The 12,151-nt window shown below is 38.8% G+C and overlaps 1 protein-coding gene across 2 annotated transcripts in view; it reads right to left on the reverse strand.

Annotated features, from left to right (window-relative positions):
• Positions 1-12,151, reverse strand: part of pip5kl1 (phosphatidylinositol-4-phosphate 5-kinase-like 1) — an 81,756-nt gene that overhangs the window by 58,478 nt on the left and 11,127 nt on the right. Inside the window, exon 1 of one of the 2 annotated variants that reach the window (XM_073052430.1) lies at positions 979-1,257. The exons of the other annotated variant lie outside the window; for it this stretch is intronic. Coding sequence (XP_072908531.1) covers positions 979-990 — 12 coding nt within the window. The 5' untranslated portion in view covers positions 991-1,257. Of the gene's footprint in view, positions 1-978; positions 1,258-12,151 lie in introns of those variants that run through there. 2 annotated transcript variants of the gene reach the window in all.

Consider the following 12,151-nt stretch of genomic DNA (forward strand, 5'->3'; position numbering starts at 1 on the left):
TAACTTTTTCAGTTGGAGGTTGATGATTTGAAATCCATCCATGAAGAGCTGTTCAAAAAAACCTTAGTGAATTTAACAATAAAAATTGATAACTATTTAAAGGAAGAACAAATAAATGGATTTGCTGTTCAGTAGGAATGAAGTGGGGTGGGAGGAAGCTGTTACAGATCCAAAACACTGGCATAGTCAATTAGACCAAGTAGCAAGTTTCTGTAGATTTTGTGCAATTATATAACTATGTTACTTTAAACTTTATATAGAATAAAAAATATTAATCTGAAATTAAGATAACAGCAGGTATCTTCTAATTTATAAAAGAAAGAAAATTTAATTTTCTTTCTGCTGCCTTTTTAAAATGTATCATCCACAGACTGGAGATAACTGGAAATGGCAGTATTTATTATATACATTCCTAATTGCCCTGAACATAAGAGAGGTGTACACATCTACCATTCTGGTGGGTTCTTAGTCACAGAATGGCAAATCAGAATGAAAATAACAGATTACCTTTCCTGAAGGAAATTTATGAGTTTTTAAAAAAAGAGACAATCTGGTATTTTCATGTTTTTGTTACTGAGACTAACTTGAATTCTAGATTTACTTAATTACATGGATTTAATTTCTCCGGTTGTCACAAAAAGTCTGACTCCTTTACCCCAGATTAGGAGTCCAGAACTCTGAAGCTAGTGCAGCAATCTAACCTCCTTACTTTATATGCAACCAAACAAAACCTGCAGTAAAGAAAGTGCGTTGCTCCGCAAAGCAAGATCGGGCAAATGTACAAACATCTAGGAAGCAATTTCTAGGTGTTTCCAATGAAATAGATTTCTTCCAATCTTAAATGTAATTAATGAAACTTCTAAGTTAGGTTACCAACCCAATTTGCTCTTATATTTACAGTATAATAAATAATTATAAAAACAATAATCATTTCAAACATACTAAAAGATTTAATAGCTTTCAACTAATTTCACTTACTTCCTCAGCCATGATGCACAGATGCTGACAGCAGCCTGGTTGCCTTCTGACTTGATCTGATTTGTTAGAGTCAGTTATTTCTCTAGGCTCCCAAGGGCCAGACTGAGTTAATAACTACTCTCCTTTCTGGCATCTTCCTTGCTAGTTAACCTCACTCTCGAGCCTGGCAGTAATCAGGCCGTCAGGTCTTTTAACACATTTTTGCCAAGTAAAAGATAACTGCTCATTCTAGGCTACCGCTGTAGCACAGAAACTTGCCAACAGAAAAATCCATCACTATTAGCCTGCTGGATCAAGAGCTAGTGGGCTGAACCTTTATTTAAATTGTAGTAGGGGTGGTCAGATTTCACATTGCTGATTGCATGCTCACTTGTAGCCACTTAACCGTAGATTTTTTTTTCCAGAAATATGTCCTTTTCCCTCAATAATAAAACTGTTTTTCTGACCAGGAGCATTTGATTTTTTTTTAATATAGAAAATGATTTTTGCCACATCCATTAATGGAATGGTGCAGGGCAGGGTTTTCAGACTGTGCCAAAATAAAAAGCTCCAGTCAGCAGGACTAATATTGACGGCATTGCAGCTGATTCCTGCGCTCAGTCCATCCTATAATCATACACTCAGCAATAAACAACCATGTTGCCAGGTAACTTCAAGCATATACAGTACTTATTTCAGTGCTGCAGGTGCCTTCTAACAAAACATGTAGCAGAAAAATACCCTTACATCACAACAACTAATGTCAAAGTGACAGGTGTGTTTCTCACAGTCAAGCCTTATCGCGGTTTCCTATTTCTATCTTCAGCTGCGATGGTGAGGCGGAGGCCAGGGCCCAGTGGGGTGAACATACACTCACTGGCCACTTTATTAGGTATCTAATAAAGTGGCCACTGAGTGTTTGCTCACAGTATTCTGCTGCTGTAGCCCATCCAGTTCAAGGTTCGATGTGTTTTGCATTCAGATGCTTTTCTGCTCACCACTGTTGTAATGCATGGTAATTTGAGTTACTGTCACTTTCCTGTCAGCTTGAACCAATTTGGTTCATTCTCCTCTGACAGCCCCCATTAACAAGACGTTTTTGCTCACAGAACTGCTTATCACTTGATATTTTTTGTTTCTTGCACCAGTCTCTGTAAACTCTAGAGACTGTTGTGCATAAAAATCCCAGGAGAGCAGCAGTTTCTGAGATACTCAAGCCACACTTTCTGGAACTAACAATCATTCCAAAGTCAGTCACTTAGATCACATTTTTTCCCAATCTGACGTATGGTCCGAACAGCAACTGAGCCTCATGCTTTTGCATACTGAGTTGCTGCCACATGAGTGGCTGATCACATGTTTGCATTAACCAGCAGGTACAGTGCTCAAATGCCATCTATAAATTTGCTGATGATACAACCATTATTGGCAGAATCTCAGAGAGCGATGAGAAGGTATACGGGGATTGGGGGGGGGGGGGGGGAGATATACGTGCTAGTTGAGTGGTGTCACAGCAACAACCTTGCTACTCAAGGTCAGGAAGGCCAAAGAGTTTATTGTGGACTTCAGAAAAGGTACAATGAGGGAACACGTACCAATCCTCATAGAGGCATCAGAAGTGGAGAGAGTGACCATTTTCAAGTTCTTTGTATCAATATCTCTGAGGACCTGACCTGGACACAACATATTGATGTAGCTATAAAGAAGGCAAGACAGTGGCTATATTTCATTAGGAGTTTGAGGAGATTTGGTTTGTCAACTAAAACACTCTAAATCTTCTACGGATATACCGTGACTAACTGCATCATGTCTGGTATTGGGGATGGGGATGCTACTGCACAGGATCAAAGTAAGTTGCAGAAAGTTGTAAAATTAGTCTGCTCCATCTTGGGTACTGGCCTCCGTGGTATCCAAGACATCTTCAAGGAGCAGTGACTTAGGAAGGTGGCATCCATCATTAAGGATCCTCACCACCCGGGAAATGCTCTCTTCTCATTGTTACTGTCAGGAAGGAGGTAAAGAAGCCTGAAGGCACATACTCAACGATTCAGGAAGAGCTTCTTCCCCTCTGTCATCTGATTTCTAAATGGACATTGAACCCATGAACATGACACTACTTTATTTGTACTTATTTCTGTTTCTGCACTACTTCTTAAACTTATCTATTTAATGTATCTACTTACAGATTTACTATAATTCATTTATTTTTTTACTATACTTATCATGTATTGCATTGTACTGCTGCTGCTAAGTTAACAAATCTCATGACATACGCTGGTCATATTAGAACCATAGAACATTACAGCACAGAAACAGGCCTTTTGGCCCTTCTTGGCTATGCTGAACCATTTTTCTGCCTAGTCCCACTGACCTGCACCTGGCCCATATCCCTCCATACACCTCTCATCCATGTACCTGTCCAAGTTTTTGTTAAATGTTAAAAGTGAGCATGCATTTACCACTTCATCTGGCGGCTCATTCCACGCTCCCACCACTCTGTGTGAAGAAGCCCCCCCCCCCCCAATGTTCCCTTTATACTTTTCCCCCTTCACTCATGTCCTCTGGTTTTTTTCTCCCCTAGCCTCACTGGGAAAAGCCTGCTTGCATTCACTCTATCTATACCCATCATAATTTTATATACCTCTATCAAATCTCCCCTCATTCTTCTACAGTCCAGGGACTAAAGTCCTAACCTATTCAACCTTTCTCTATAACTCAGTTTCTCAAGTCTCGGTAACATCCTTGTAAACCTTCTCTGCACTCTTTCAAACTTATTAATATCCTTCCTGTAATTTGGTAACTAAAATTGCACACAATACTCCAAATTCAGCTTCACCAATGCCTTATACAACCTCACCATAACATTCCAACTCTTATACTCAATACTTTGATTTATAAAGGCCAATGTACCAAAAGCTCTCTTTACAACCCTATCTATTAAACCTGATTCTTTTTCTGATAATGTGTATAGTGCTTCATGTAGCCTCAGAAACTCAACAGTTCTCTTATATAATCGCACAATATGACAGCACTAAGTATACTTAAGGACCAAGCCTTCACCCTTTCTTTATTGCCTTACAGACTTTTCCTGCTCTAGTTAAACTGCACATACAATTCTTTTGAAAGTTACTATTGTATCTGATTGAACTATCATTAAGGTAATTTATGCCAGATTATGGAAGTTTAGTATACTAACATTTTCACATCTTATTTTTGATCTTTTGTCAATTATTTTAAATTCGTGTCCCCTGAATATACAAAACATTTGTAAATCATCTTCCCCTCCAAAACAGCTTGCTTTCCACACACTGACAAAATCCCCTCATGATTTTTGAATTCTTTTAAGAGATGGCCCCTTGATTTTCACAGTTTTATTCTAGTTGCCAGGGAGCTGGACTTTGAATATTAGAACAACATTTACCACTCAGCTTTGTTTAAAGAAACCCAGCTCTGTGGTCTCTCCATATAACTGAAGTTGTTTTTCTGGGGTCTCTTCTGATTCCAAATTCCAATTTCCTATCTAGGATTCTGCAAATGCTCCCCCACAATCACAAAACTACTTATTACTCCACCGCTCAACTACCCCAGACCCCTTCTGACCTCACCTCCCCATTCCTATGGTAATGGAAACAAAAAAATGTTCAACACTTTTTCACAAGTGCCCCAGACCCATTTCTATAATATATTTAAGGTTTCCGGAAAACACTGTATTATGTTATTTTTATAATAACTTTTGAAATATGGTCAATGTTTCAAGGTGAAATATATGGCAGCCAGTTTGCATACAAAATTCAACAAAAAGCAAGAACCAGAAACTAAGGCTACACGAGTGAATCTGCAGATGCTGGAAATAAATAAAAACACAAAATGCTGGCAGAACTCAGCAGTCCAGACAGCATCTATGGGAGGAGGTAGTGACAACGTTTCGGGCCTAAACCCTTCATCAGAAACTAGATAAGCTTTGTGCTGTGAGTTTATTGGCTGCTTGCCTAACAATTGTGAATCCAAGAGTAATATTTTGGTTATAAACCATTTGAAATGTCCAAAGTAATTTGTTCCAAATCTTTTAAAAGTTCCACTGTAATGTTTGGTCTTGTCAATACACCAAATCTGGAACTAATTATTGGTAATAATTGATCAATTATTATGAACCTAAACTCCAAAATGACTGTGAATAACAGGAGGGAGAAGCTACTTAGTTGCCTGGGAAGTAGAATCTATAGATCAGAAGCAGGTGTAGACATCTCAAGATTGGTCTGCTATTCAATAAGATCATAACTATAACCAAACTTCTTCATTCACATCTGAATATGGTAAGATTTCAGCCCCTTGCTTATCAAACAAATCACAGGGTTGTATATGGTGATATACATGTACTTTGATAATAAATTTACTTTCAAGTTTGAAATGTCTAGACACTTCTGCTTAAAACATTCAAAGACTCTGCTTTTGTTTCTCTTGGAGGAAGAGAGTTCCAAAGATTCTCAGCACTCACAGAGAATAAAAAAGATGTCTCATCTGTCTTAAACAAGCAAGTCCCTAGATTTAAACTGTCTTCTATATTTGTAGATTATCCTACAAGAGAAAACAACTGTTCCAGATCCACCTGTCAAGATCTCTCAGGATCTTACATTAACGTCCCCTCTCATTCTTCTAAACAGCAGCAGATACAAACCAAGGCTGCACACCCTTTCCTCACATAGCAACCTGTCCATTCCAGTTACTAGTACAGTAAACTTCCTCTGAACTGTTTCTAACACAAGGACATCTTTCCTTGGACAAGAAGATCAGTACACTGTACTCCACGTGTGATCTCACCAATGCCCTCCATAAATAAAGCAAAAGCCCCTTACTTTTATGCATTCCTCCTGGTAATAAACAAAAACATTCCATTAATGTTCCTAATTACTGGCATACTAGACTCTTGCTCTGGATCCCTTAGTAATTTAAAGCCCCTCCTTCTCTCATATCTGAGTCAATATGCTTCTTCTTTTATTTTTCCTACCAAAATGGACAATTTCAGCTTTTCCACATTAGACTCCATTTGCTTACTCACTTAATCCAAATAGGATTTTACATTAGCAGATTCAGAATATTAGAGTAAAACAGTTATTCAACGGTGAAATACAAGGATGAGGAAGCACTTTGTCCCCTCATGGCTGCTGTTATTCCCTTTGGGCACTACCACTTTCCCATGTTAAACTCATAATCTTTGACTCCCTCAATATCTAAAACATGCAAATCCATCCACAAGTACTTGGATTTTCTGCTGTGTACATCAATGATATTCCGTTACAATCATCAGATTGAATTGGGAAATTACTATGAAGGCTTTTCAACTGTTTTGACATTTGTGGGGGATTGAAGGAAAATTATCATTTACCCCCTCTATTCCAATTACTCCACATTCAATCATGCTTTTATTCCAGTCTCTTATACATTTCATAATAAATAACAACATGACCAAAGAAAATAGAAAACCAAACAGCTCAGTATCTCAATATGTAAGAACAGAATTAAATTGATCCTAACTATTATTTAAAGTTTAAGAATGAAAAAATTACCAACCTCCATGACTCTCCTAGAGTTTGTGGGGATTAAAAAGTGATCTTTAGGAATTACACTGCGAGCAAGATCTGGCATCAAAATTCTCGAGGCACCATAACAGATGTCAAGAAATAAACTACACAGTGTATCTAAAGCTCACTGGTTCCCAAGTTACTGGGGCTAATACCATGAGTCATCTCAGAGTATAGAATGCTGTCATTGTAATTCAACTTACTCTATTCTCTTTTTCTGATACAAAGACAAATGTGGAACCAAAGCATAATTGTCCAGTTTCTAGAACTTACTTGTATCTCATTCCCCTAAAGTCCATCAAAACATTCCTATTCCAATTTAACTAATTTTATTTCAGAAGTTACTGCTGACTATGGTCCCATTACATTTTCAGGGTCTCCTTTCCATGTTAAAATAAACTTATCTTTCCTCTTATACTTTGCCAAGTGTTTCAAAATTTCAAAATCTGTGTTCTCTGATTGTTGAGGACCACGTTTGTGCAGTTGCCAGAGTTATACAAGAAAATTCAAAAGATAGCACAACTTAGCAGTCTTTTCCAAAAACCTTTTGCTTCCTTTTCTACACAGTCCTAAACTAGGCTCGTTGCTAAACACAATTCCATTATTCATAATGTAAGTGATGTCCTTGCAGACCATTACCAATCCTTTCTCCATTCCTGCTTTCAGATTGCAGAGAAAAACCCTCGATCATGGCAGCATTAATACAAGTCCTTCTTCCTCTTGTTTCAGGATCTATTGTTGCTTTCTTACCTGTGGCATATTAAGTCATTCAAATCCACCTGCAACAAAATCTGAATAGTCAAATACTCCGTGCAAGATCTGCAGGAGGTTCTCTTGGCATGGTCACAAGTGGTATAACCAGTCTGGGTACATTAACCTAGCTATCAATAACCTTAAATACAAAGTTGCTTTGCAACAAGTTGCAATGTAACCTGAGGACAAAATTGAAAAGAGGGACAAATACAGGACTGAAGCTATTATATTTGAATGCAAGCAGTATATGGAATAAGGTTGATGATCTTGCAGTACCATTAGAAATTGGTAGGTATGACACTGCGGACATCACCAAGTCGTGCTGAAAGATTGGGAGCTTAACATCCAAGGATGCACATTGCATCGAAAGGCCAGGCAGGTACGTAGACAAGGTGGGATGACTCTGTTAAAAAACTGAAATCAAATCATTAGAAAGAGGTGACATAGGAGCAGAAGATGTAGAATCTTTGTGGTTAGAGTTAAGGAACTGTAAAGGATAAAAGACCTTGATAGGAGTTGTATACAGGTCTGAAAAGTAGCCAGGATGTGGGCTACAAATTACAAGAGATAGAAAACACAGGCAAAAGGGCAATGTTATAGACATGGGGGATTTCAATATGCAGGTAGGTTGGGAAAATCAGACTGATGCTGGATCCCAAGAGATAAAATTTATAGAAAGCCTACAAGATGGCTTTTTCGAGCAGATTGTGGTTGAGCCCACTAGGGGAAAGGCTATTCTGATTGGATGTTGTGAAATGAACTGGATTTGATTAGGAAGCTTAAGGTAAAGGAACCCTTAGGAAGTGATCATAATGAATAGACTTTACCCTGCAATTTGAGAGGGAGAAAATAAAGTCATCTGTATCCGTATTACAGCAGAATAAAGGGAATTATAGAGGCATGAGAGAGGAGTTGGTCAAAGTTAATTAGAAAAGGACACTACTAGGGATGACAGCATAACAGCAATGGCTGGGGTTTCTGGGAACAATTTGGAAGGTGCAGTATGTATACATCCCAAAGAAGTATTCTAAAGGCAGGATGATGTTACTGTGGTGGACAAGGGAAGTCAAAATCAACATAAAAGAAAAGGGGGAAGGCTTACAGTAGTGCAAAAATTAATGAGAAGTTAGAGGATTGCAAAGCTGTTAAAAACCAACAGAAGGCAATTAAAAAGCCATAAGGAGGGAAAAGATGAAATATGAAGGTAAGCTAGCCAATAATATTAAAGAAGATTCTGAAAGTTTTTTCGGACATATAAAGAGTAAAAGAGAGGTGAGAGTAGATATTGGACTGCTAGAAAATGACCTTGGAGACATAGTAATGGGGGAACAAGGAAATGGTGGACAAACTTAAGAAGTATTTTGCATCTGTCTTCACTGTGGGGGACTCTAGCAGTGTGCAGGAGGTTTGAGAATGTCAGAGGGCAGAAGTGAGTGCAATTTCTATTACAGTACTAGGGAGAAGGCACTTGGAAAGCTGAAAGGTCTGAAGGTTGGTAAGTCATCTGACCAGGTGGACTACACCCTAGGGTTCAGAAAAATGTGGCTGAGGAGATTGTGGGGGCATTGGTAATGATCTTTCATGAATCACTAGATTCTAGCATGGTTCCAGAGGACTGGAAAATTGCAAGTGTCACTCCACTCTTCAAGAAAGAGGAGAGGCAGAAGAAAGGAAATTATAGGCCAGTTATCCTGATCTCAGTGGTTGGGAAGATGTTGGAGTCGATTGTTAAGTATAAGGTTTTGGGGTACATGGAGGCACGTGATAAAATAGGCCAAGATCAGCATGGTTTCGTTAAAAGAAAATCTTGCTTGACAAATCCATTGGAATTCTTTGAGGAAATAACAAAAAGCATAGACAAAAGGAGAATCAGTGGATGTTGTGAACTTGGATTTTCAGATGGGTTTTGACAAGATGCTGCACATGAGGCTGCTTAACAAGGTGGTTTCAGAAAGGCAGTGTCCATTATTTATTTATTATTATTTTTTCTTCTTCTATATTATGTATTGCATTGAACTGCTGCCGCTAAGTTAACAAATTTCAAGACACGTTAGTGATAATAACCCTGATTCTGATATTACAGGAAAGATACAAGCATGGATAATGGATTGGCTGATTTTGAGGAGGCAGAGTGAAAATAAAGGGAACCTTTTCTAGTTTGCTGCTGGTAACTAGTGGTGTTCCGCAGAGTTTGGTGTTGGGACTACTTTTTATTATGTTAAATGTCAATGATTTGGGTGATGGCTTTGTTGCAAAGTTTCTGGACAATACAAAGATAGGTGGAGGGGAAGGTAGTTCTGAGGAAGTAGAGAAGCTACAGAAGGACTTGGGCAGATTAGGAGAATGGGCAAAGAAGTGGCAGGTGGGATACAGTGTCAGGAAGTATATGGTCATGCACTTTTCTAGAATGAACAAAAGAGACTATTTTCTAAACAGGCAGAAAATCCAAAAATTCAGGGTGCAAAAGGACTTGGGGAGCTCTCATGCAGGATTCCCTACAGGTTAACTTGCAGGTTGAGTCAGTGGTGAGGAAGGCAAATGTAATGTTAGCATTCATTTTGAGAGAACTAGAATATAAAAGCAAGGATATAATGCTGAGGCCTTATAAGGCACTGTGAGGCCTCAGTTAGAGTATTGTCAGCAGTTTTGGGTCCTTTATCTAAGAAAGGATATGTAGATGTTGGAGAGGGCATGAGAATGATTCTGCAAATTAAAGGGTTAACATATGAGAAGTGTTTGATGGCTCTGGGCCTGTGCTCACTGGAATTTAGAAGAATAAGGAGGGGCAGATAGAGTGGATGTGGCAAGGATGTTTCCTATAGAGGGATGTCCATTTATAACGGAGATGAAGAGGCATTTCTTTAGCCAGATGGTGTTGATTCTGTGGAATTTAATGCCACAGGTGGCAACGTCATTGGATATATTTAAGGCAGATGTTGATAGGTTCTTTATTAGTAAGGGGGTGAAGGGTTACGGGGAGGAGGCAGGAGAATGGGATTAAGAGGGAAAATTGATCAGCCATGATGAAATGGCAGAGAAAATTTGATGGCCAAATGCCTAATTCTGCTCCTATATTTTAGTCTTCTGGTCTAAGTGAACCATTTATGATCTTTATATCTAAAACCTGCAAATAAATCTGTTATTAAAATAACAAAAACTTCTATTTTCTTTTGTGATATTCAACTAAAATAATCTAATAAGCGCGGGTTTCCAACCGTGTTTCGACATTCCCACTTGCTTTCTTTGCCCCAGTAGCAGAGTGATGTGAAATCACAGAGCATGAGTGCACCACCACAGCAATTTGGAGTATTTTAGATAATTTTGAAAGGAAACGATGAGTATGCAAGGGAATAGAGAGATACACTTGAGAGTCTTGACTAATTGGACTGAATGATAGATAGATAGATAGATAGGTAGATAGATAGATACTTTATTCATCCCCATGGGGAAATTCAACTTTTTTCCAATGTCCCATACACTTGTTGTAGCAAAACTAATTACATACAATACTTAACTCAGTAAAAAATATGATATGCATCTAAATCACTATCTCAAAAAGCATTAATAATAGCTTTTAAAAAGTTCTTAAGTCCTGGTGGTAGAATTGTAAAGCCTAATGGCATTGGGGAGTATTGACCTCTTCATCCTGTCTGAGGAGCATTGCATCGATAGTAACCTGTCGCTGAAACTGCTTCTCTGTCTCTGGATGGTGCTATGTAGAGGATGTTCAGAGTTATCCATAATTGACTGTAGCCTACTCAGCGCCCTTCGCTCAGCTACCGATGTTAAACTCTCCAGTACTTTGCCCACGACAGAGCCCGCCTTCCTTACCAGCTTATTAAGACGTGAGGCGTCCCTCTTCTTAATGCTTCCTCCCCAACACGCCACCACAAAGAAGAGGGCGCTCTCCACAACTGACCTATAGAACATCTTCAGCATCTCACTACAGACATTGAATGACGCCAACCTTCTTAGGAAGTACAGTCGACTCTGTGCCTTCCTGCACAAGGCATCTGTGTTGGCCGGCTTCTAATCTGTACCTTTGCAACCTCTGACCTCTCCTTCGTTTCACCTCTCACCTCTCCTTGGTTTCACCTCTCATCCAAGAGACAGTATCTCAAACAGTTCAAACATTCCCTTAGCACTGGAGTAGAGAGGAACTTGAACTCAGCGGCCCTCCCACTGACTTGTCACTGAGGTGAAACTAGGAATTTTATTCTTTTTCCAAGTGGTATTACCAACTCTTCATTAGGTGGATGCTAAACCTTAATATAAATTAAAATATGAGTTAGACCTGCCATGCAGAATGATCTTCTACACAGTGCCAGTTCCCTACATTATCACTTATTTCCTTTAATTTCTAAATACCTCCCAATCTCTTTCCTGAATATACTTTCTTTTATCTCAGTTCTGATTAGTTTGCTTCTTATTCGGATACTCTTATACAGTCTGATTAGAGCCGCATACATTTGAAGGACTTGTCTATTCTTGTACTTGGAGTCTTGCAGTAAAGGGTATCATTTGCGTTACTGCTTGCAGTACCTGCAAGTGGACGAGGACAATCTAAACACCATCTTTCAAACTCACACCATTTAAAAATATTCCACTTTTCTCTTTTGTAACAAAATGAACACCACATTTTTTCCACACGTGCTATATTCTTTTCTTTTCACTTAAACTGTTGCTATCCCCTGGAACCTTTCCGCATCCTTCTCACAGCCCATGCTGCCTGCCACACAGTTTTGTATCATCAGCCAGCTTGGATATATTAGTCTTGATGCCCCCATCCCATTACATTGTGAACAGTTGGTACTCCTTTGGGGTTCCCAAAGTAAAGATTATCTATTTTTTCTTACTCTTTA

Source organism: Hemitrygon akajei, chromosome 7 (assembly GCF_048418815.1).
Source record: "Hemitrygon akajei chromosome 7, sHemAka1.3, whole genome shotgun sequence".
Classification (NCBI taxonomy): Eukaryota; Metazoa; Chordata; class Chondrichthyes; order Myliobatiformes; family Dasyatidae; genus Hemitrygon; species Hemitrygon akajei.